The 27,288-nt window shown below is 37.4% G+C and overlaps 2 protein-coding genes across 2 annotated transcripts in view; one reads left to right on the plus strand and one right to left on the minus strand.

Moving 5' to 3' along the window:
• The window catches only part of gpr39 (G protein-coupled receptor 39), a 50,395-nt gene extending 45,504 nt beyond the window's left edge, over positions 1 to 4,891 (plus strand). The window contains exon 2 of the mRNA XM_088930121.1: positions 3,245 to 4,891. Coding sequence (XP_088786247.1) covers positions 3,245 to 3,759 — 515 coding nt within the window. The 3' untranslated portion in view covers positions 3,760 to 4,891. The remainder of the gene's footprint in view (positions 1 to 3,244) is intronic.
• Positions 544 to 27,189, minus strand: LOC148822384 (ly6/PLAUR domain-containing protein 1-like). The gene is made up of 3 exons (XM_088930122.1): positions 26,996 to 27,189; positions 22,585 to 22,719; positions 544 to 5,867 (listed from the first exon to the last, which is right to left on the minus strand). Exons 1-3 carry the CDS (start codon positions 27,042 to 27,044, stop codon positions 5,635 to 5,637), a joined length of 417 nt encoding a protein of 138 aa, XP_088786248.1. The 5' UTR covers positions 27,045 to 27,189; the 3' UTR covers positions 544 to 5,634.
• Between the last annotated feature and the right edge of the window lie 99 nt (positions 27,190 to 27,288).

A 27,288-nucleotide genomic window follows, 5' to 3' on the forward strand; every position in this document is an offset into this window, starting at 1 on the left:
GTTTAAATCCCACAGCCGGCAGAGGAATCCTACTCCGTTGGGCCCCTGAGCAAGGCCCTTAACCCCAACTGCTCCAGGGGCACCGTATAAATGGCTGACCCTGCACTCTGACCCCCAGATTCTCTCCCTGTCTGTGTGTCTCATGAAGAGCAAGCTGGGGTATGTGAAAAGACAAATTTCTAATGCAAGAAATTGTATATGGCCAATAAAGTGATCTTACGATAACACATCTACCAAAATCTGATACCACCGCAACGTGGTTTCTTCCTTTCTGTCTCTGGAGTCCCTTGTTTCTTCCCAGCTGTTGTATTTATCGATGCATTAAAGTGACTGGTTATATAGATTTTTAATATATTTAGACACTTTTTGTCATCCCAAACATAGGTTGTGCATGATTACTGAAGATACACAGTCAGAATTTAGGGAAACATTGTTACAAAAAGTCTTTTAAATATACCTCTTGGAATATTTACAGTACTGTATGTCCATATATGTCAGCAGGAGTGCAACAAATATAAAATGAAATTATAAGCAATAATCAAATTATTTTATTAGTTAATTTATTTAGCTGAAGCTTTTATCCAAAGTGACTTACATTAGTGCCATCTATACAGTGGGACATTTTTTACTGAAGTGTTCAGAGTGATGTTGAATTCACTGAAGATTACAGCAGCAAAGCCTCCACCCAGGATTACACCTACAAACGTTTCTGTTGTGGGCTAGGAGCCCTGATCACTGCCCTGTCTCTTTAGATATCTATTGTTACTTTGCCTTTATACTGTACAAGGTGATTACATTAGAAACAGTAACTGAGTTATCATAGTGCAATGTGGTACAGCAAAAAGTACATATTTCAATCTAAAGTTTCTAAAACAAAAGTAATATAATATACAGTACAGCAAGTTTACCTAATGCGGGAATGGATTAAAGGATCTGGTGCATTCTGAACAGGGGAATCCTGAGGCATCACTGGAATTGAGCGGGACAAGTATCTGCATCCAGAAAAGGGGTGAAAGGGAGGAGAAAGAGTGGACACAAGCAGTAGGAACGTAAAGTGAATGAACATCTAGCAGCTAATAGAGGATGTAATGATGTGGTGTAAAAAAGTTAGATACAAAAGGGCTGGTAGCCTGTAAAGAAGGTGGAAAATGGAGTTTATAGGTGAAGGGAGGAAGAAAATATATAAATATAGCAGACCCTTTGTTTCCGAAGATAATGCAACAGAAGAAGGATAATATTAGATACTGTAGGTAGAAGAATAAATAGATAATCTAGAACAGCATGGGTTTGTTATTGGGAAGAGGAAGTGGAAAGTACAGAAGGGTCTCTGATTCATGAAAGACTTAATGATAGATTGTAAGTGAGGTTGTTAAAGACGGGGCAAGATCAATTAGAGAACTGATCCAGACATCTGTTGCTCATTCATCTTTGATTTCTTCAGCGTCCTATCGGAAGGCGGTGGTTTTTTTGTGGGGAGAGTATAAAGTTTGGTGGACGGAAAGAATTAAGTGCTAAAGGCAAGGGAAAAAACAGGACCAAGGTAACAGAGTCAGGGTAAAAGAAGTGTAAGAAGGTTTTCAAAGGCAGGGAAAAACTGATTAAAGATGAAAATAGTAAGAGGGGTGGCAGAGAGGGAGGGAAAAGATTGACAGTGTAGTGAAATGAATTCCACCTCTCATTAAAAGCATCTTCATTCAGCACTGAAAAATGTGGTATAGGCTGTGTAGTGGGGACAGGAAAATTTATGATAAATCATTTTTTTTATTATTTTGTACTGCAAGCTATTTAGTTTTGAAACTGGAAAAACACATTTTAAACTCCACATTTAGAAGTGAAATGGACTGCTGCCCTAGAGATATTAAGGTTGTGACGAGGCTTTTTTTATATGATGAAAAATACTACACAAACATACAATGCTGTTATAGTACCTGTGTATATGAGGTCACTTTAAATACTTAATGTTACAGTTTTGTTTAATGCAAGTGTTTTCGTATTACATAGTATTTAGGACATCATCCATCAGAAGTACCTTTTTAACCTGTCTCTCATCAAAGATGGAGATTCTAGCTCCTATAATGGTGTAGGTTTGGAATTTCTTTTGTTTGTTCTACTACACACAGATGCTCATATATGCGTGTACATATACAAAAATATCTATTTAAAAATTATACATCACAAAAATATAACTGGAAAAAATCAACATACAGTACTTTACAATACACATTTTACATTTTTATTAAACAATTAGAAACCTCAAAGCCGATGAATATTTGCAGAGTTAATCATTACTACCAGTGTACCAATAAAATTCCTTTTCACACGTATTGTAAATATTCACTCTTCACAGAAGACAAATCAGGTTAGCCATCATAATAAATAAAATGGTCCGTAAATTCTTCTGCAGTCACGTATGTCGTCTCTACAGAAATGGCCACTCTGATGCTATAAGAGACATGTTACAAATAAAAACTGCAATAAAATATAATGAATCCCTAGAGAAGGGAATAAAGGATAAAATCTAGTGCAATTCTATCTGGCAAGACTCTCATTTTATTAATACAGAGCTGGATATAAATCTTTAAGCACTAACGTGAGGATTTTCTAACACTGTAAATACAAGATTATGGAGACTCACAGCAATCAGTGTTATAGGGTAAAATATTAAAGAGGAAAGAAAAAATAAGCTTTAAATATTAAAATTTAAGTAACATACACAAAAAAAATGCTGTTTAAATGCTCTTCCAGAACAACAGTAGTTTATAGTGTTTATTGTAATGTTTTCTGGGAATATTGTGCATTATGTTAATTAGCTGCTATTAAACATTGTATTTAAATTTTTAAAAATAGTATATACATTAATTATTTTACATCAGCATGACAAAGTAATAGTTTATATAATGTTAAAAATGAAGTGTTCAGTAGGTCAAATGGAAATGGAAGGGATTCCCCAGACAAAGAGACAGCGGCCAGCTCAAAGGCCCAAAAGATTCCAAAGCGGTGCCTCAATAAGATGATGTCAGATCAGAAAGTAAATCGGTAATGAAGATAAGTCTCTTTAACAACACCCCCGCATTGTAATCACAAATTTATTCATTTTTTTCACCTTTGACAGCATGATATAGCCACAAGTGTTCTACTTTTAAACAAACTCAATTTCTACACTTTACACAGCAAGGTCCCCTCTCAGAGACTTATATGTTAACGACCTTTTTTTTCCCCTCATTCTTTCCCTTAATTCGACCAGGGCTTATCGTGGGGGCTTTAGCAGGATGCTGGATGCCGAACCAGGTCAGGCGCATCATGAACGCTGCCAAGCCCAAGAACAAGTGGACCATGGCCTACTTCAGAGCGTACATCACCCTCACCCCGATAGCGGACACTTTCTTCTACCTGAGCTCTGTGCTCAACCCCTTCCTGTACAACCTCTCCTCCAGACAGTTCAGGGAGGTCTTCCTGCAGGTGCTGCGGTGCCGCCTGACCATACAGCACGTCAACAAGCGAACCGTGATGAGATCGGAGATCAATTCTGCCCGCTCCACCCGCCCACTCATGCTGGCCTCCATCAGACGTGGGCTTCCCTCCAACAGTAAAGCCAAGACTGGTAAATTCGCCGCCATTCAGAAACCGGCCCCTAATTCCAGCACCGATAGCACAGGCTTGGCTACAGACACATCACAGCAATGCACAAGTGACCAAATAACTGCGGTGGCACAAGACACTATAACGGATAAGAGCACCTTCGACGAAAGTGAAATGTGAGCCTTCAAAAAAGAGCAGCCCCCATCAAATATCCCAAAATCGCATCTGACTAAAAACCAGCAGAGGGAAACGGGTGACTTGTTTTACAAATGTATACTGTATTTTAATTATGTAAATCTAATGCCTGAGCCAACTCTTAGCCCCAAAGCAAAAGTGAGCCCAGACCAAACCTAAGGACAAATAAAGTTTTGCATTAAACTGCACAATCTTGTCGAGTCAGTAATAACGTGTAACTTAAAACAGTAACTCTGCCTGCACGGTATGTTCCAGGATGTACTGTACGTGATCAATAAAAAAAAAGAAATATATCTTAAGGAGTCCAGTTAGTGTTTGTCACTTAAGACATTTCTAAATGGAACAAGTTCATCCTGGACTGCTAAGCATCACTGTAGCAGGTACTGTACCTGTCTTTTCATTTAAACAAAACGTTAAATTTTTAAAAAGTTTAAATTATTTTTCATCGAATAGTTACAGGAATCAAAGAGCATATCGTTAAGCTAAGAAAAGTGCCTTTGTCTGATTTTTTTTTTAAAGTGCAATAAATATTTTCTCATGTCTTATCTCTCTGTGTTAGCAATTCTATGGTACCGGTAATATTACCCAATTTCACATTATATATAGATGAAAAGGAGCAGAAACAAAATTGGACGAAAGCTTGTCAAAAATGTAATTCTTTAAAATCAGATTTGCTCATTTGAAAACTGTAATTTTATATTACTCTCACAATGTTATTCCTTATTCTAGGTTTTGCAGTAGGTTTAAACAACACCCTAGCCTTGATGTCTTCTACTTGCTGTAATCTTTGACCATACAGAATGTCTTCAGTGACGCTGACATTTCATTGGTAGAAAATGACAATCTGAAAAAGTCGTAACTGAAAACGATAGACCTGAACATTTATTACACAGGTGTTAAACCCATAATAGGTTTACAAAGGTGTGCAATCATTCTGCATAACTGGACCTGTTAAAAGTATTTTAACAAACAGAAGTTTACAAGCTTACATGTTATAGGTTTGTGTCCATTTTTGAAAAAAATGGCATATTTTATAAGTATTATACTGTAAGTGTTTATATTACAATCTATATCATTTTTCATAGCAATATTAAAATACGAATTCTGTAAATACCATGCCTTATTGTTTTTATTAAGCCTACATACCACCCTATTGTAATTTTACTGAATTCAGATTTAATTGATTAATTTAATTGTTACCTTTCACAAATTTCTTCTTTCCTTTTATAAACTTTTTTAGTGTCAGTGACTGAAGTGGTACAGATTCCCTCATCCATTTACATCCAAAACAAACCCAAGCAGGGAATTGTTCTATTGTGATTGTTTTGTCGTGAGCAGGACACGACACGACACGTCGCTGGTTGTAGTTTTTCCTGCTGAAAAAAGATCAGGCATGACAGGCCCAATCACCACACATTAGAGCACCACCTATGAGATCTTTTCTCAAGCTCAGTTTGTTAAAACACACGTGCAACAGCTGTCCCTGCCACACTGAAAGAACTAAAGATTGAGCTTCAGCAAGCTCTCAGAAAAACACTGACTTCATTCAGGACTAGGAAAGTGTGCATGTTTTGCCCGTTTGTTTTCGGGTTTTTTTGTTTGCTTTCCCAAGCTCCTTAAATTAGACTCTGCTTGGTTAAATAGGAGTTCTACTAGTACAGGCTGTTTTTTTTACAGCAATATTTTATTTATTTTTTCTATGATTGACACTGATAAATTAATCGAATCTCTTCAAGAATCGGTTTGAAATGATTGATGCTTTAAGGCATGTTACAAACACGGTAAGTAACACCAAGGTCGATGCAGTACTGTTGTCAAATCTCTACACTGCATTGCTAGAGTGTCCCAGGAAAGCCAGTCCTATGTAAGCAGAACTGCTAGTAGACAAGACAGCAGAATGGGAGAGCCATGCAGTTGATGTGCAGGTGCCACAGATGAGTTGGGCCTCTTTTTCTGTCTGGGGCCATTGCAAAGGGGCGTGTTGCAGCAGCTGATGCAGACCGAGTTCAGCTTCCCAGTGCAGAACTGCTGGTAGCCCGAAGAGGCAATGAGGCAGGCTGCAGAAGAAGCGCAGGACTTCCGATAATGTATGCCTGGAATGACGGAGAGAAAAGAGGCTGCATCATTTAGAGGCAAAATTGCGCGCGTAATGCAGGAATCAAGCAAGTAAAGGGGTTACCTGGTGCAAAGTTTCCCCTTTATCTCATTTCTTTATTTATTTGAAATATCTCAGCTCACTGCCATATACCTCAAAGAGAAGGAGGAGACTGAAGGCAGTTGGATATCCTCAAATAAAACTGCTTATTCTTTTCTGCAGGTGAACAGGATTGGTATTATAAGTGCAGTAAAATGCGCTCAAGTATTAAAGACTCCTTAAGCTCTGCTCTTGTGATTTCTACCTCTGTGTCCAAGGTTTTTTACTCAGTAAGGGCTGCTGCGGTAGGTAAGATGAATCTGGCCCAGCAGGATTTCTCCAGACCATGATTCAACACAAGCCTGTTTTACACACCCTACTGCTCCGTAGTGCTTTCTGTGGCAAAACAAAGATACATTTTAAAAACATCTTTACAGTTATCAATGAGTTCTGACAATACTTTGCAACCCCACATCTATTGCTGCTCAATTACTATGGTGTTCTCTCTACATTTATGGAACGCTGCATTCTAAAATATTGCGTATCTGATTGATGGGACAACAGAAAATAAAGTTTTATCTTGACTATCACAAAATGTCAACCCAATGTACTGTACAATAATATTTTGGTCTTTCACGTTTCTTTACACCTACGTATAACAGTTTTAATCCTGACTGCAAGTTGCATGCAATACAAAACCAGAAGTATGTGCAATAGATAAAACAGCATCGTGTGGATTTCCCTCTGATTCTTTGTGCAACCAAAGAATCTGTAAAAGGAGTGGGAACACTGTGCCCCTCCTCTCAGATTGAGAACTGGGCAATTGCTTAATTGTGGGAGTTAATGGTAGATTCTGTTAAAGGAGATTTATTTTAGGATTTAAGGGCAAAGGGTAGTTGTTGGTTTTAGCATGTGCCTCAAAACTTTTTTTTTTAACAAGAAAACAAGTCAGTCTGTTCTGCTATAAAGACTTTACTGCACATAGAAACAGAGATGTTGATAAAAACATTTTAAAGGAGCGATCAGCTTCAAGGCTCTTTCATCTATCCAGTAATTAAAAAGACCCCAATCTTGGCACGGATGGCAGTAATAGGCAAGCACAGGCCCCTGGGTGGACACACACATCCTGTACCTGTCCATGCGGGGTGCACACAGGTACAACTTCAAGAAACTACTGTGCCTGGCCAGCGTGTTTTTTTGAACATGGGAGGAACCAGGTCCACTGGAGAAAAAGCCATGCAAACACAGGGAGAAGGCCCAAGACACCACCACCACCACCACCCCCACTTTAATTTTGCTATGTTTCTTAACTTTTAATAAAGCTTCTCCTTGGGCCTTACAGCCAGGACATCTCTACTATATGGCACAAGCCACTTGTAGCATAACTGGGTGGACCCACTGTGGCTCCATGGGGTGTACCAGCTTCTGCAGTTGTCCCATTCGTCCACCTGCCAAAACAGCATTGTTCTTTGCACTCTAGGTACCTGGAGAAACAGAGAAGCTGGAGGCCAAACACTCCAGTAATCAAAGGGTGGGAATATTTATGTCCCCATCTGTCCTGGGCTTGAGCGGTACATAGAGTGAGACAGATTGGACATAATCATCTATTACAGATCTCTGGGAAACTGACAATTACCAGTTCAAGGCACTCAAATATCCAGATATTTGCAGGAATCCAGACATGACACGATCTGTAAAAAAAAAACCCTAGAGCCATGAGTATGCGTGATTCCCAGGGTAGGAGCTGACCAATTAAACTCCTGAAGTCTTTCTTTTTTGTAAGAAAACACCAGTGTTGTTCGTACTATAATGACTTTCACTACAGAGGATAGTTTACGACATTTGTCAGCATAATTGTGTTTTATATAAACCATTTGCTCAGCACTAGTTTCTGAAGTTATTTCAGTATTGGGTCTTGAAAATTTAAATATAATGACCTCAAACATGGTCATTACCTCGATTAGTTTAACAAAACGATGAACAAGTAACATTACAGGGAAAAAGCTGACTAAACCTTTTTCTTGTTTTAATAGCACTTAAAAGTAAACGTTATTTCACCCTTGAGAAATTTTAATTTTACAAAGCCAATAAATATTAATTTTAAAAATGTGCCCCTTTGTTGGGTTTCAGTTGATTAGTTTCTATTTTTGAAAATGGAGTTATCTGAGACACAGCACGACTCTCAGTAAAGCCCAGCATGAGCATAAAACAAAAATACGTAGAATAAATATCATCCATTTCTCCCAAATCCCAATGCAGTTAATCAGCAACGGAAAAGATATCTACCAATAAATCTTCCTTAATGTAATATTTTAAAAACTTTATGCCCCAAATAATATAATTAGATGCATTTTCCTGGGAATTAATTTCTTCTCACTAAGCTGTGAGAAAATATTTTTTTTCCACTGTGGTAAAAAGGTCCTTTTTGTAATCAATGAATACACACTAAGAGCTGAAAGTCAACCCTACTGGGAAACAAGGCTTAAAATGCTTTAAAAATACACAAAACCAAGGTCACCCAGGTAGGGAAAGCCAGAGAATTTTCTAAGAATATTCTAAATAATTTCACGGTGGTCAATGGGAGGTTTTTTTAAAAAAAAAAAGACATAATCGAAATCAGACTTTGTCAATTACTGAACAAGGCTGTATGAGACAATCTCTCTGTGAGATCTTCTTGAACTGTCAAGCGTGGTGACAGTGGGTGGAGGTTAGACAATGCCTGCTTCTTCCTTTCCTGTCTCAAACCGGTAAGGAGACATCCACTCTTACCGAGCAATTACTGTTCCCTGCTGCCAGCATCATCCCTGGCAGGGTTAACAATGCTTCTCTTTTGCTCAATCACAACACAATCAAAGCACATCCTCTCTCAGTATTCTGCAATACGCTTTTCAACCGTCAGTAATGGCTTTCTCGAAGCTTTTTTGTTGGAAAACATGTTAAATGTGTAAGGGATACAGAATAAGAGCCATTCACAGTATAAAATAGGAAAGGACACAACATTTCAAATCTCCTGTATGAGCACATGAAATAATGGGAAACACCTAATACCTAGTGTTTCAGTGCTTCATATATTATTTAATTACAGTGACTTGTCTCTCTAAAGTTATTTTTATTCAAAGTCCATTTAGAATTTAAGTCACGTCACATAAAAATATATATTGTTCTTAAACTTTTTTTGTAATACAGTGCAACCATTTAAAAAACATGATATCATTTAGGTAAATGCATATATTAGGTTAATGTAAATATAAGGTAGACGTCCTAAGAATCAAACTAAACTTTTTTTGTTTGTTTTTTGGCATAATGTTGGTTAACCCATCATTTGTGACTGTAACATACTTACTGTAGGTGACTGTGACTCTGTTGCTTAAACACTAAATTCCCTCATCAGTGAGAGCTGGTCGGGCACAGGGGGTGAGGTGATTTAGTCTGATGAATATCAAAGAAGAACAGCAGAATGGAACCACTATGCCCTGCTTATCAAGTAAGACAAGTTTAACAATGAATACAGGTATTGTGTCGACCACCCTGGTGATCGGTAAGTGTGATGCAGATATGCAGAACCATACACTAATTATTGCATTGCACAAAAGACCATACACCAATTATTACATTGCACAATAGACCCATCAGAGGGGTGGTCCAAGTGTGATGGTGTGCGCAGGCATGTCTAGACATTACAGGACTCCAACTTGCTATGACTGATGGCAGCTTGACTGCACGGTGCTCCACTTGTTCCCCTTCTTGCAGGCTCGTCCTGACATGACCACATTGTAGCAGGAGCGCACCTCCTCATCCTGTTCTTGCGAGATGAGAAACTGACAGTTACAGTATGCAACGGGTGCCCAACTCATCAGGCATGAGCCCCATTGACCATCTGTGTGATGAAATGCAGTGATGTGTGGTATCTAGGCCTCAGAGACCAGTGAACAGGCACACGCTTGTCCAGGCTCTATGAGAGGAATGGGACAGAATCCCACAAGACAGCATCTGCAACTTGGTGGAAAGCTTGCGTCACAGAATTATAGCTTGCATTGCTTCCAACAGCGAAAACATACTTTCACAGTAGCCCCCCTGTTGATCAGCCCTGCCGATGACAAATGTTAATCAGCATAATGAATTTACCTATGTCATGTCGGTCCATCACTGCAAAATATCAGTGCACCTTCTACAAAAGGATCTTCATTTTCCTGATAATAACTTTGTGAATTTAATGTAGTTGTAAGTGATGAATTTGTTGTGATGCTCTCTCTGTATATATTTTCCAAAGAAAACTGATATACAGTATTGTCATCTGTCTTCTGCTGTGAACAAATGAAGCTGATAATTAGCTATTTGTTATTATATAAGGCAAATTGTGAAATCACGTACATTTATAAACCCTGTAATAATGCCTGATTTATTTTTTTGTGCTTATTATTTGCCAGTTTAAATCAGTAAAATGTAATCTCTAATGGCAAATATGAAATATACACATGCTGCTTAATGTAACTGATTCTTAGTAATGTTTCCAGACAGCGTTTTTATTCATATTAAATTTCTCACATTCACATTTCCAATATTCTACTTTAAGTGCTTTTTTAATTTCATAAATGATTTTCGCTGTTAGGAACATTATTGTATAAAATGCTGCTCACAGCACCATACTTACCAATTGGATTAGTATCATTTCTCCTGTATGTTATAGCAGTATTCTACAAATTAGGCACGGCTTATTTATGTTTTATAATTCACTAAAATCTGTAGTGGTACAAAACTATGAGTAGCAGTTCATATTTTAGTTGACAGAAGCTATTAGTTGGTCATTAATCTTTAAAATAAACTTAATGAGAACTTCACAGAACATAAAGGAATCGGCCCAAAAAAAATCAAATCTGCAGTGCATTAAAATGATCAACATTTATGCACTTACAGTACAGTTGCATAATATATTTATATCTGCTTCACGTGATGATACATAATATTTTTGAAGAATAGAATTCACAAGCAATGTATTAAGTAAGAGAATGGGAAAAGGAGGATCTATTTTCAGTTCAAAACATCAACATGCTTAAAACATACCAATAATGTAGTAATTCATCCTTTTTTAGTAAATAGGAGACTTGGGTTGCATGTGACTGCTTCACGAACAGTGCAGCAAAGCACTGTAACATAACTTGGACTGCATGTTGGCTTTTCTCTGAGAAGCATTAACGTATTCACCTCACTTTTGATGACATAAATAATTTTACTGCTGATAAAATAGTACATTTATGTCAAGGCAACTGGCATTAATGATTCTGCAAGGCAATAATAAAAGACGTTTTAAAAGATGAGCTAAAAATGGAGGTGCTGTTTACACAGGATCCACTGCTTCGTGGGAGGAGAATATCCACCAAATTATACAGTATGTCTCTGCTGCTTTTGCAAAATGACTTCAAAAAGTGTTTCTATGAAGTCATCCTGACTTTTTTTCTAACGTGTTTCATGATGTTAAAATTCTCTGTTAAAAGGAAATCACTGCTCCGATTTCCACATAAAACAACAACTGTCTAGGAGCTGAATTTCATGAAAGGTGTCTGGATTTTAATGACGAGCACATGGATGTACAGTATATTCACATAACACCTGCTGTTTTTTTTCTTACGTGATACAAAAGCATTTAGGTATATGAATTAAATTAGAAAAACCTTCAGTGAAGCATCATTTTAATTACACTTCAATTTAAACATTCAGTGAACTTTATGCAACACATTGTGAAATTCTACATGGGGTAGCAGATTAAAACTGACACCGCTGGTCCATATTTAAATTCTTTAATTATGTTAAATCAACAACATTTAACACCCCTCAGCAGCTCTTTAAATCATAATCCAACTACTAAATCATGATGTTCTGAAGAGTATACAAGATTAACTGGCTAAACCCTGTGTGGCTAGGTTCAAATCAAATATACTGGATCATATTGTCATCTGAAAAAGTCGGAGAGCTATTTAAAATATTGTCATAATTGTGTGTGTGTGTGTGTGTGTGTGTGTGTGTGTGTGTGTGTGTGTGTGTGTGTGTGTGTGTGTGTGTGTGATTCTTGATATTGTGTTTATACCTTAATGACCTGGCATTTTTCTGTTTTATTATTTAATCAATTACTTGTTTTTGGTACCCTCTAACTTAATTAATTAAATTAGCACTTTGCTTGTAGTTTGATCACATTGAAATATATGATTATATTTGCTAAAAATATAAGACAGCCCTTGATAGGAATCATCACCTCTGTTAGAGGTAAATATCATGGATAAATAGTTTTACTGAAGTAATGTTAGCACTCTCACCAAAACATTTAGTCTTTTTTTTAATTTATAATCATCAATTATTTTTTGTTTTACCCATGTTTTATGGAACAGTAGATCTTGGTCCATGGCTATGATCCCTGCAACTGCACACACAAGGGAGGGAAAGTGCTTCCTGCCCCACCCACCTTCCAGTCACTCCTGTTTTAAAACACCGCAGGCAACACTGCCCCCTGCAGGAGGTTCAGCAGGAACTCGCTGGCAGCACCGCCTGCCTACAACAGCCCCCATCTGCTGGAGCTGCAGCTGCTCCCCCCTCCCCCTGGGCAATTCCAGTCACAGTCTGCTAGTAATTATAATAATAATAACTCCTTACACTTATATAGTGCTTTTCTGGACACTCCACTCAAAGCGCTTTACAGGTAATGGGGATCCCCTCCACCACCACCAGTGTGCAGCATCCACCTGGATGATGCGATGGCAGCCATAGTGCGCCAGAACGTTCACCACACATCAGCTATCAGTGGGGAGAAGAGCAGAGTAATGAAGCCAATTTATAGATGGGGATTATTAGGAGGCCATGATTGGTAAGGGCCAATGGGAAATTTGGCCAAGACGCCGGGGTTACACCCCTACTCTTTTCAGGAAACGCCCTGGGATTTTTAATGACCACAGAGAGTCAAGACCTCGATTTTATGTCTCATCCGAAGGTTGGGGCTTTTTTACACCATAGTGTCCCCATCACTATACTGGGGCATTAGAACCCACACAGACCGCAGGGTGAGCGCCCCCTACTGGCCCCACTAACACCTCTTCCAGCAGCAGCCTGTTTTTCCCAGGAGTCTCCCATCCGGGTACTGGCCAGGCTCACTCCTGCTGAGCTTCAGTGGGCTGCCAGTTGTGAGCTGCTAGGTGATATGGCCGCTGGCTAGTAACATCATCTGGCCTCACACTCAGGACAGCTGGCTCCTGGAGCTCAACCAAAGCTCAAAAGAGCACCTTTCCTGGTCTGACCACTGAGGATGTCAACTTCCTGTTGTTCTGAGAAAGTCCGTTAACATAAAAAAATACATTGCTTGGAACATTTTGATGACAGCCTGCAGTTTTCCACCACATGAAAATTAGCATTCGATAACTTCATTTAGAATTTGCAACCAATACAGACACCTCAAGGTTTTTTTTTGGTGGGAGTTCCCCCTTAAACATAATAAAGGTTTGTGGGTATTTACAAATTAGAGGTACCTATAGAAGTGTCTGTTAAGAGCTGTGTATGCATCAATGTATCAATTCATGTATCCTATATTCACCATAACACATTACATAATTCTTGTCACAACTACCTATACGCTCTACAGAAATAAATTAATATGAAACAAAAACACTCAAACAATAACAAACATTTACAAATGCAAAAATTACTAAATGTAGAAACATCGCCCAAACATTTCTACAAGAAAAAGAAACCTTTAATTCTGCCAATAAGACTTTGTCGAGACCCTTCCACATTCTAAACCTTTCATTTTGAAAGGGATTCATGACAAAAATAAAGTCATCTTATTTAATGTGTGCAATAAATAATAATGAAATGTCCAGGATTTCTCAAGCATAGAATTCATTTACACCTAAATAAGTATCACACGGAATTCTCTTTTAACTAATTGCACTGAAGAATGCTTGACCTACAGATGTCACTGTGTATACAGAACATGTGCTCTCGATCATTCTGAGGGAATAGGGTTTCCACTCTGAGTTCTTCTGTTGATTTCGATACTGTTTTCCAAATGTATCCATGCCAACTGTAAATTTAGTTCTAGCAATTTTCTGTATTTTTCTTCTAGAGAGTGTTTGTAGATGAATTTGATATATTAATTACAATTAATACAGCAATGACATTCAGAGAAAAAAAAATACCTATTTGTACCTCTGTAGATCGAAGTTTCTCATCACGGTGCTACTGCTGTACAGTTACAGTGCATTCAACGACAAGTTACTGTCAGTGTCAGCAGAGCTAATAATTAAGCTGCATGTTCTTTAACTTCACCAAAATAACAAGCCATCTATCCATACCTATAATTTTATCAATTTGCTTTTTCATGTCTATCCACTGCTGTAGGCATCTGGAATTATTCCATTTATTTAATGGGCTGTCATTTGAATCAATAGTAACACAACAAAACAAACAGCACAGAAGACTATTCTCATACGTCACTTGCCTCCATTAAAGCAATACATGATATTTAGTCAAAAGGTACTTCTCTATATGTGAGCCTTTTCATCTAATAAAATTTATTTACACATGAAAAATCATTTTACATGAAAACAGCAGAAACTATGCTGGCTAAGTAGCACTCGGAACATTAGATGCTCATCAGACTTGAAATCTCTTTGCACTCTGCTGCATGCTTGATGTTACTATTGGGACAAACAAATATAAAAAAACGTAACCAAATGTTTTTAACAAAGATTTAGCAATAACCATTTTTTTCCATTCTAATGCAATAATATAGCTAATGCCGTCGTATATCATAAACAATCTTTTCATGTTCTATTTCACTAGTACTATCGGTATAATTCACAAATTCATTATTCTGATACTGCAGAAAATGAAGATGATTGGTTTGGTGCATTTACACAGGAAAAATAGATTAAATCAAAGAGGTTGCATCAGAAAGAAGAAATGCTTTAAGCACTTAAATGTCTTGAATTAACTAAGCCTTTTTTACAATAAAGCTCTTCATGGTAGAAGAAATGTCTGGTTTTCTTTTTTTGTGAGTAACTCAAAACGCAAATTGGAATGCATGAGTTCACTCATCGAATAGGTCACAGCTCAGGGCTGTGAACTTTCACTCACTGCGTTGCTTTTAGCTGTTAAATAAGATTAAAAGGATCACGATATACATGTAGTGAAGCTGCTGTATTTCACTGCCTACAGAGATTTTCTGGCTTAAAAAAACTACTTAAATTATGCCATTTGGAGGGACCTATGTACAGAAAATCGTAATTACAGCGGTGCAGCAAGGAATTTATCCAAACCTCCTACATCTGCATAACATCTCTATTCGCAATGAGAAACATTTATAAACAATGCAAAGTCAGTTTGAGAAGTAAGATCATGATTAATCACTGAAGCATTATTCAATCTGTCAGGTTTTTTTCACAGGAATTTAACTATTTGTTTTAGAAAGCTTTTAATTATTTTTCCTTGCTCAGAATTAGTGCATTTTTGCAGGTTTTAGAACAGGATGTAATTTATATATGGATGTGTAAAAGTAATCAATTGATTATTTCTTACAGTAGATTTGAGCTTTTTTTTCTCAAAACGTAACGTTCAAATTCCTGTTTTACAAGCCACTGGTGCAAAAATGTACAGTAAATAAGACAGACTTAGATTCAGTACTTATGCATTTTTCTTTCATGGAGCATCCTGTTGAAACCAAAGACAATTGAGTTTTAAAATGTATAACAAGCTTGAAAGAGTAATAAAGGAGATGTTTTAGATGTTGCTTATTAAATGAATCTCTTTAAGGAAGGGCAGTGTGGCGATGATGAAACACTGAGTCTCCTTACAGTGGGAAGACATGAGCCAGTCTGGAAGCAGAGAGTTGTCTCTCTGGGAAAAAGGCATCGCACAAAACATGACTAGCATGGCTGCATAAGCAAAGTGTAATTATTTTTACACTCATCTCACAGGAAATTTTTCAAAGTTCTAACAATAAGTAAACCAGAGGATAGAGATTAATCTTTGCGGTAGAGAAATTAAGGAGTGCAAATCAGTTTCAGAGGAGTAGCTAAAATCTCACGTCTTATGAAACTGCTTTTTAGTGAGGCTGTTTTTCACAGATATTTTAGAATATTTAATTGTCATGAAAAGACATAACCTTAAGCTGCTGTGAAACACAACATTTTTTTTACAGATTAAATATTAAATCTCCTTAAAAAAAAGAAGTGTACTATACATCTCTGCTCAACTTGGAGCATCATCAACACGGACACTACTCAGCCATAATCTTAGTAACACAAGGTCTGAATTTCTTGTAATTATTTAGGCTGTGTTTTAAATATGAGTCCTTAAATCCCTTTTTCATATATACCACTAAAAGCCGTATACAAACTGGCTGTAATACTTACTAGGCTATTTAGTTCTTTCAAAGCTGCCTTGTATGCTGAGACATGAAAAAGAAGACTGGTGAGCCTTCTTTTATTCAATTTGTTTCAATGAATCGTGTTTGTTGTTTGAATACAAAATCCTGACTCTTGTGGTGAAAGTTTGAAAGGCATTTTCAACCTTTCTGTTTTGTTCAAAATTTCCCAACATCAATAATTCTCAAATTATCTCATGAAAGTCAATTATAGATTAAAATGTAATCTACTTAAATAATGGAACTCAAATGAAAGAAAAAAAAATTTAGGATTGATACAGGCTATTAAAACTCGCTTTGTTGCAATATATTTCTTGTGAATATCCAATATTACACAGTTAAATGACCCGTGAAACATAAAAAGGAGTGTATTTTTTTCTTTATTCTGGAAAAGGCTAATGTTGCAGGCAGCAAAATGAGTAAAATTACAAAATAAATAGTAACAAAACAAATAAAAGCAAATGAGCAATGCACCGTACTTAGGGCATAATCACTTTTATGAGGAAAACTGTGAAAATGTTATTCTGATAGCACTTTAAATCAGTCATAAAGTTTGTACTGACACCTCCCTATGGCAACATTTTCTTCTACTCACTTCAAAGAATCAGCGAATTATTAAACTTTGAACTGCATAGAATTAATAAATACAGGTAAATTTATACAGAAAATGCATTTAAATGAACTTGTACAACTGACCTCAAACTTGGAGAAGGCAGTGTGGTTAGATCCAGACTGAGTACATGTGAATACAGGCAGAAAAATACTCTTAAAAAAGTTTACAAAATCTTTTGGTTTGCAGTTTCACTAAAGATGAATGGATAAGGAATAACTGAATTTCTTAAACACTGCACCTAGTATTTACATTTATATTTAATTTTTTTTAATTAAAACAAGTACAGAGTGTACAAAGACATGTACTGCTGGTGAAAGGAGGTGATGAGTAACGTTTCAGGATCTGAACAATATATACAGTACATGAGGAAACATAATAGTGTCAGGGGCCCCTAATCTTGGTCCTGGAGCACATGTGTGTTAGAAAATAACTTTAAGCTCTTTTTAAAACAGACTAACCTGAAAAGCCATTAAACTGGTTCAATTAAGCCAATAATGAGTGAATTCAGCTGGACTGAAAATAAAGTACTGTATGTAGACACTCCATCTCTCCAGTTGAATAGGCGATGGACGGTCCTGGAGGGCTACAGTCCACAAGGTTTTATAAATAACTTCACGAAAATCATCAATGAGTAAAAGACCTGAGAGGAGTTCTATTACTGTATATATACAAATTAATTGGTTGGTTCAAATCAACAGTCATTAAGAGTCCAGGGTGAGATGAAACCCAGAAGACAATGTGTTCCTCCAGGACCACCACTGGACATCAGTGACTCTGACCTGACTGAATTACCACAACTCAGTGTTTATAACCCAGTGTTGTCTTTCATACTGAACTTCCGAAACGTTTTTAAACATACAGTATTTTCATTCCATTATCCACATACCGTATAATCAGCAGTTCTTCAGCTATTGCACCAACAGCCCTACTACATACAGTAGCAGATCAATTAGAGAAGAGGGAAAATTCTTCATGTACGAGCTGCATTGAACTGGATTACCATTTTCATAATTATCTTGTTCTATCAGTAAGCTATACATGAATTTCACCATTCATTAAATTGTGTAAAGGCTGTATAATTTTCATGGGCAGGGTTAATTAATTTAATTATTCATTTATTTTCAGGATGCTCTCGGTATTTTAAAGAGCTTTTAAAGCTATTTACGAAGCAGCTTACATCTGTACCCATTTATATATTTTTATATATTTTTATTATTACACCCATTTTATTGAGAGGAAGACGCTGCTCAAGAGTATAACTAATGTGTCCCCCTTTGATTTAGAACAACCTTGTACTTTTTAATCCAAACTCTAGCCTGTGCTGCTGTTTAGACTTTAGGATAATTTGTCTTTCTTACTGTAAGATTGTTTCTCACTCAGTAATGTGAACGTTAACTTGTAAGAAGTACTGTAGCTCTCCTATTTCCTTCTGTCTGTTCAGTCTATTGCCCTTTTTTATCTTAATGTCAGAGCCCATCCTTGAATCCTGGGTGCTGACTCATGTGTAAGAAACCTACTGTATATATATTGTAAAGTAATAGTGATTCAATTTGAAAATTAAAGATTGTTAACAGTAGATATTTAATGATTTAATTAATTCATGTGAATGTTTGCAACATTGTTCTCCAACAACTTTATTGTACTGTCACAAAGTTTATTAAATACAATGCACCAATGTACTGCACTTCAACAGGAAGTTGTGTTCATCTTTGAAAGTCCTTTTGAATTAAACTTTCACCTGAAAGTAGGAACAAAGATGTGATGTGACACACATCAGGGCCTCATTAACTGGACAAGCACTTCAGCCTCTGGATTTTGGTGTAGCAAACCACTGACTGGGACACAATATTGTGATTGGAATAATAGAAAAAAATAATGTACATCTACATTGTATTATTTTGCTAATATTAGTCTGTGTTTTATGCTCTACATCAGAATAGAACTGAATAAGAAATCAAACAGGACACAAGACCTCATGCTCTGCTGTGCTGCACATGCTTCCTGTGAAGATTGCAGCACTTATGAACTCAGAATGGACACGTAACAGTAGTGCAGACAAATGTCATACAGTACATGTACAGTATGTGTGGAAAAAACACAGCTGGCAGTATTGCCAGAACACAACAGCAGACAACAATGAACTACAGCTGCAACTGGTAATTAACAACTACATTGTAGGAGAAACATAAAGAGCATGTATCTAAACCAGAACAGTCATCGGGTCATTGAGAAAATTAGGCTCTGCCTCTGATTGGCCGCAATGTTTTCCACTTTGAGAAAGTCCCCATACAGAAAAACAACATCTCTCCCTCTTCCTGGAAGTGAAGAAGCAAGAGTGTTTGACTGAGCACTCAATAGAATGGCTGCAATTTTGAGAAAAAAAGGTCTGTATTGTTTAATATCTGACAGATTGTTTATGGCCTTTTAATACCAGCCAGGCTGTGCTTGTATCTCCGGGATGCATTTTTTGGTTGAGAGAAATGGTTCTCTCAAATCAGCCCAACAGGAAGTCTTTTGTTATGTAAAAAACAGCATTACCTGCCTAAACAACTCAACTGTCTGGGGTATTTTGCAGTAAGGTTGGGTCGTCTCTGAAATGATGAGTGAAGGTAGCGCTGGACTGTCAATGGACAACACTCAGGGATTCGCAGTCTTTGTAAATAAGCTGTAGATTAAAGACTGTGTATATTGTATTTGTCACGCCCTCTGCAGCCAGAGGGCGCTCCTTCTCTGTCCTGTCTCTCATTTCCAGTTCTCTGCTGTCCTTCCGGTGTTTCTGTCTCTCTGTGGCTATATATTTCCAGGTCTTTAATTCTGCCTTCGCTCAGCATTGACGTTTGGATGTCCTGAAACCCGCCTAGCACCAGGTCGCCCCACGTCCGCTACCTGAGGGCTTAGGTTTCTATACGGCACTCCCCGAACAGCTGAGCCCGGGCTAACCCCCGTCTCGCCGCTACGCATAGGGTCTTTTCGCTCTCCTGCCATTCCACGGTTCGTCCTTTCCGACATCCATGACTGTATTCTATGTTTAGTTTGTAATAACTGTGAGTAAATTGTCTGCTTGCATCTACAGTATACCAAATAACTACTGATATACTACTAAGAAATCACACTGCCATGTTTAGAATCATTCCCCACTGTAGAGGGTACTTTATTTATTAATTGTCATATTAAAATTGGTGTCAGGATTTCTATATCTTACCCCTCACTCATTTAGAATAATTGGTGTCAATACGGGATATATTAGGGGTTCCAGGTCTGGGTCCTGGTGGTTTGCATTTCACCCGAGAAACACCCAATGAAATAACTGAACCCTTAATAGACCCAATAACAGGTTTAATTAGAGTTCTCTAATTCTTTTGGGTTTCTAAACCTGTTCGAGTGTGCATTTTAACTACTGTGTTTCATACGTGACTTAAGGTCTCCCACCTTTGTGAAGAACAAAAAACCTCACAAACATTCTAAGCAAGCACCGTGTTGGTTCAGTTAAGGACACATTTAACTAAGGATGTCAGTTGCAAGGAAAGCCAGCAGGTGAGTGGGTGGGTCTCCAGGGTCAGGACTGGGAACCCTTGGTATATATCATTGTCCATATTCATCACTTTATCATCAGCCTAAACTTCTATCAATAGCCACACGCATCCAGGGTCTAGGTTCAATACTGAAAGAGAAACCCACAAAATGATGCTCAACACCAGCCAGCTTAATCTTGTCTTGGAACCACTAGAGACTACTGCCATGGTACGATAGATAAGGCTTAAGATCATCAATCTTTGTACTCCTGACTTGAACCTACAGTACTTTCAAAGCTGTCCGCAAGTTTTGTTCTGATTACTGCCATTCCAGAACTGGCGAGACCACATTGCAGCTGGAGTGAAAAGTAATCAAAGCTCTGATAGTTCCAGATAAAACAATCACTCAATTACTGTACATAGCATGACATTTATGAAACTGTGATTCATACTAATTTATGCTGTAGTCCAGAGTATTTTATCAGGTGGATCTCAAATATATTTCTGTTATAGGTAAATAAATACTTGTAACCATTGGTTTATTATTGAATATCTATAAATCATCAACTAGTACTAGTACTAGCAATGTATTAAATAACATCAGTATTTATGATATTTTAATCTACATTTGATACCTGTATGCTTTAGTTATGTCCACTTTATTCTCTGTGTTATAAATTTAACCCCAACAACATATTAGAAATCTGTGTGGAAAATGTTTCTGAAGTTCCATCAAATTGTAATGGCTTCTCCATTCAAATTTCTAAAGATACGAAGTGACAAGCGAGGACTAAAATGACCCATACTGTAGCTCAATTCCTTCATAATTCCTCCAGCCAGTTTCTCTTGTGTGTGTTAGCATTCATACAGTCCAATCTCACATACTGACACTCTAGCACATCGCTTTGCCTCCAGTTATTTCTCATTCCTAGTTATTTCTCATTCCTGCAGGCAATAAAACATTAAACAAGCTTCACTTTCAAAATCTCTGCATCATGGAACAAATGCAAAAAATGTGCACGTTCATGTGTTGACACATAGTGGTGGAAGAAATCTCCATGTTCACAGCCAAGACCATCTCCAAGACTGAGAGATAATAGATGTCTGCTATCTTAGTTATTCAAACAATATTGTAAGCCTGAATATGTTAAAGGTGATTACATGAAGACAGTATATTTGTTATCGTTTTAGTAGCAAAATCTGCTTTTTGGCATAGAATAAACATCTAAGTTGAAATATCATATTAGTTTTTACTATTGACCACCTTATGAATGTTCATCATCACAAAAGCTACAAGGGGAACGATCCTCTGTCTTTGTATATTTATTTAATGCTGGATAAAAAGGTCATTACACATAACGGCATCTTATGAAAATCCCCTCTAGTTTTTTTGAGACCATTATCCTACAGCACAGAAAAGAAAGTTTATACTGTTAGCTACATTACATTAATTTCATCTACACATCTCAAAAGGAAATACAACAAAAGATTTCCATTTTCCATCTTAAGAGACGGCATCAAGCCAGATAAAAGCCAGCAAAATGAACAAAATTATGTGTCGAAACACAAGACACCAGCATAAAAACAAAGAAGATGTCAAGCCATCAAACAGTGCCCTGTTGTGTTTGCACTCAAGCCCACTTTACGTTTGGACTGATACTAACCTGGCAGTCCCTCAGCCCTGTTATTCATGCTCCCAGAACTGCATTTTTCTAAAAGCAGTACTGCGAGTCTTTAATGAAAGAGGCTGATCAGCAAACAAGCTCTGAGAGAGTCACAGTGTTTAAAAGCATTTTGGAGCCTTGAAAAGAAGACTGTTTCAGACTGCGTTGCGCCCTTTCCTTTTATCTTTAAAAATCAAAGTAATTCTGAATGCAGGGACTGGATGGAAGCCGAATGTTTCTGAAGCTTCATGTAATGGCCTGTTTTAGCCATCTCACTGTATTGCTAAAGAAGCTTTGACTGAACATTGCACAACACAGGTACTGTACATGCTGTTGCCATCCAGCACTGCAAAGCTCCCTTAGTTTCTCCCAGGCAACCACAGCATCTGCAGTCTTCACTTGTTTCCGAATGAGTGAAGAGCCCACATGCGGGAAATGTTTCACTGACTGGAAAGCAAAGGATTTAACTTGCATATTCTTACCATCGCTTCTCACAAGCACTTCTTTTTGGCACATGTCCTGCACATTGACTGTACAGTTCACAATGAACTCTGGTGTGGAACAGTCGTTGGGCTGAAACTCTTCGCACTGGTAACACTGGATTTGCAATGCAATTCCTGCGAGATTGAGAAGAGAAAAGAAAAGAGCAGACAATGATATATTTTACTTTGTTGTACATGTGCAACCAGCTCCTCACTCAAGGCTTATAAATAACAGATTTTCCACTAGATTAATCACATCTAATTATTATCCAGAGTCATTACACATGCTATAAATCATGTATGGCAGTAGTCAAATAAATGCATCTATGAAATAAATGCAAATGTTTTTTCTAATGATTTACATCAAGTAATTCAAAATGTTTGTAGCTGCCATTTGTCATTTGAACTGAACAGAATATTACAATTTTAAATCCTGACAATTATGGCACATCTGTCACATTGCAAACACAGCTGAATAATAGGAATTAAAACAACAAAAACATCATAAAATCCATAAGGTAAGGGATGGTGATCTTCAAGCACACATTCCCATTTAACTCTTCAAAAGGGCAAAACTTTTTATTTAATATTTTTCAGTACACTACAGACTATTCAATCAATTCAAAATGACATCATTCATCATTCGTCATCACCCCTTTACACAGAAATAAACACTAGAGCCATCATATGCCCACTAGAAAGAAAGCCTAAAGTTCATTTGTGTTTGAATTATTAAATATGTATTAACAGTATATAATTTAAAACATACTAAACATAAAAAATATTTTTAAAAAGTAAAAAAAAGTTCCTATTTCCTAGATGCTTCTTAACAGCTACCTACTGTACAAATTCTGATTGAAAGGTTTCGTGTTCAAGTTACATTTGAGTGTCAGCCTCAGTACTTAACAATGAGGACATGTTAAAACAAAATGGAAGATAATTTTTTTTCACCATTGATCGATTGGTTCAGAACTCATACAGTACAGTAATACGTTGGCAAGTACCACACATACCCCATAACGAAGGTTTTTACATGGAATTTAATTAAGCTTCTATGAACATATAAAAATATACTTATTTAAAATCCAGAGAATAGTCTACATCTCTGTTTTAATAATTCCACAAAATCCATACTATATTAAAACATTAAATATAATATGTCATATAAAGTGAAGACAACATACAAGTACTTTAATGGCATATTTGGTTCTATCTTAAATATTGCAGTTTAAAGATAAGTTAAGGTTTTATGGCTTGTCTCTACATGACTTCAACTCTGCTTCAATACAGAAAAATGTATTATCATCACTGCTAATGCACATACAAGATGAACTGTACTATATTTATATTCAATATTGTAGTATATTTGAACAGCCCACCTAAAAGCCTTTTTTTAAAACACATACATATGTATGCAAAACATATTTGCAATTCAATTAATTCATGCCATTAATTCTCAACAGCATATTGCTTTTTAAATTCATAATACAGCTGTGTGTTCATCTGTAAGATGCTGACAGTACCATCAAGTCATAATTCAATCTGAAAAGTTTCCACAACAAATTTCTAAATCTAATGTGTTTCAACCAGCTCTTGCTGTAAGGCTAAGAAACCACAGTCGGAGACTCATGCAGTGTTGCATCAAAGGATGTTAAAGACAGAATCCTCAAGGACCACGTCAGGATTGCTGATTTCGGAGCTTTTTAATTGTAAGGGTTAAAGGTAGGGGTCTGACATCAAAGAACAGGGGATAAGGAAGTATTTCTAAGTCAACCGACACCTGAAATAAGTGAACGTACAGATCTTAAACAAATCTAAATATCTCTGAACTACTGTGTATGCGGTGCTTCCAGATTATGGGTGCAATTAATACTCTCGGATGCCACTTCCAAGGCTACGATGCACTTACACATTGTGTGGATAAGATCGGCAGCGCCACCCTGGAGAAGCACAGCCCGTGAGAGTCCCAGGTCTAATGGGATCTTGTCGTTCAGAAGGGTTAACAATCTATCGTCTGGCCCAGATGTGGCAAACTTGTGGTGTTATTGTTTGCCTTGTTCGGGCTGTGTGTGTGTGTGTGTGTGTGTGTGTGTGAATGAGGGCATAAAGATGATCCTACTTTATCAGTCCTGATGTGTTGATGTGTTCCTTCACAAACCCAACCACCAGCGCTAGCCCAGTGGGAGCTCTAATCGCACTCCACTCCTGCAGAGACAGCCCGCCATGTCAGGCTGAGGCTTGCGAGTGGATTCATGAAGGCTTTGGGGTTACACTACCAGACATACTGTACCAGACATGACCAGTCTAAGAACCATAAATCTCTTAGAAACACCTACTGTAGGTGTTCCAAAAAAAGCAGCAATGCTCACATTTTACCTGTTGCATCTCACTTCACATGGCCAGAGGAGCATGGGTTGAGCTTCTTTTTCACCCCAGACTATGGAGATGTCTGACGATTCTCACTCTGCCAATCTGCGTTAGACAGTCTCACTCAGGTTTCCCTGCTCTGCATCCTCTATTAAATTTGGGCTTCCACAAACTACACGAATAATAATTCTTTATGCATTTTCTTGAGCTGGATGTTAACTTTGTTAAGAGTCACCTGCTCAATACCAAATGGCTTGGAGATTTCACCCCATACCAACACAATATTATACAGCTACCATCCTCTCTATTTCTCACAATCCTCCTGTTTGTTGCCAACTTGACCGTCTGCACGAGCAATCATATGCACATCTGACAAATCTGGCCCTTTTCAGTTGCAGGGGTGTCTTTTGTCTTGCTCCAAGTCTCTGAATTTAATATTCTAATTAAAAGAACTGGGAAGCAAGTGTCTAGATCTGTACTGATCAACGCACTGTGAAGGAACAGCACACGGAACAAAAAGCACATTGACCTGTCATTTGTTGTCACCCTCTCAGTTTTTATGTCTTCACCAGTAGCACTCGGAATGAAAAGTATTAATTACTGTATTCAGAAAGCCTGTTTTATATTGCATCTACATTTCTCTAGATGCTTATAAAAGTGCTCATTACAGAATTAGACTAATCCTTAGAAAAACAGCACACCCTCTGGATATGCCTTAATTGACAAATACAGACGCTGTCCAGTTTCTTAAAGACGTTCCTTAATGATTTTTATCAATTCACAACAAATCAACAATGTACAAACTTTTCTCGGTTATGTGTGTCATACGATCATCACACATACAATGACGATAATACCTTTTGAAAAATATAAACAATAAAGCCTTGAGGGAAAATTCAACATCTAATAACTATCATCATACATGTTTGCTGTTGTTCTATAAAAAGGCTTGCTATTGACGATCGATACACGGTGACAAGTCTTCTCAAGCCTGCGTGTCCTGGTTAAATTCAAAGTAGTCATTCACCTGGTTGTCTGGATATAGAAAAACAGATGCCTGTGTACTGCTGCCTTATACAAGATGTACTGTAACATACAATCCTACATATAATATACACTGTATGTAACTGATTTTAGAGACTTCGTCTTGTACATTGAACACTGGGCAGTATCATGTACTGTATATTACGGAGACAGATGATAAGATGTTGCAATAATAAACATGTAAGTTAAATAACAGTCTGATCGGATATCCGAGTTTGACAAACTGATATTTTCCCGTCAAAGCAAGTATTTGATGTACGATCCACTAGTTCCTTATCTTTGAATATTTCTGCTAAGTTTCTTAATGTCATTTCATACTGTACTGGGAAATTGCTATTTTCAGTTTCCTCATTCTTTAATTTAAAATAAATGTGTTGGCCAAGGCGTGTTTGAGTAAACATAATGAGACCAAATTTACGTCATGGCATAATATTTAATAAAAACAACAGTATTAAGTTAGAACCCTTAAGTGATCTGAATATTGAAGTTGATCTCTGGAAAATCAGAGATAATCAAGTACCGCAGACAGAATGAAATGTATCGCACTTGTTTCTGCAACAGAGAAGACTTTCGTACAGTATATACAGTATGTTACTCCAACACTTCAAAAAGACAAGTATCCTAGTGCATTATTTAAAGATAATTTGTAATCCATTACTTAGAAACAGTTACAAGGTTTGCAGTACCTCCATACAGTAACATAAGGCTGCATTTTGGATATATCCTTTATTAACTACGGCTATAGCGGCACAGCAAACTCAAGATTTAATACAATCCCGATCATTTAAAGCCGACAATAAAGTACCGTGCATCAATACACTTCTTATGGAGTTGTGGCTCAGAGAATTCTTCTACAATTCATTCCCGCAGCTGTGCAACCAGCCAGATTCACCTATCCAAAGAGGACATACCAGATATATATATAAAAAAATCTAATTAACCTGAACTCCAGCAGTCACGTAAAACACCCAGAACCGAAGAAGGAATCCACATACAGTACCTGTACTGAGGAGAAATCCAAGCAAAGTTGTGTAAACGAAAAGCCGCATCCTCTCCCGGCTGTAGCCTGTAGAAAAAACATCAGAACTGGCGAAATAATTAAGAACGAAGAGCTTTTAATAGGATCCACGGCACGGGGTATTTTTTTCACAGCCTCCGAGTACTTCACAGCTCTGAGTTAGAAGCCCACTCCGAGTGGAAATACAGAGGACGGGGACTGGAACAGGCACCACGTGACAGCGGGTGAGCAGCTGGGGGCTGCGCGCAATTCATAATATTCGCCGAAGCACGCTG

This window comes from Atractosteus spatula, chromosome 13 (assembly GCF_055471065.1).
Source record: "Atractosteus spatula isolate fAtrSpa1 chromosome 13, fAtrSpa1.hap1, whole genome shotgun sequence".
NCBI classification, from domain to species: domain Eukaryota; kingdom Metazoa; phylum Chordata; class Actinopteri; order Semionotiformes; family Lepisosteidae; genus Atractosteus; species Atractosteus spatula.

Excerpts from the sequence above, each read along its gene's own strand:
- LOC148822384 (XM_088930122.1), bottom strand. The coding sequence starts at position 27,044 with ATGCGGCTTTTCGTTTACACAACTTTGCTTGGATTTCTCCTCAGTACA. Across the intron at positions 22,720-26,995 it reads TGGATTTCTCCTCAGTACAG|GAATTGCATTGCAAATCCAG; the intron begins GTACTGTATGTG and ends TCAATCTCGCAG. Across the intron at positions 5,868-22,584 it reads AGTGCTTGTGAGAAGCGATG|GCATACATTATCGGAAGTCC; the intron begins GTAAGAATATGC and ends CCGTCATTCCAG.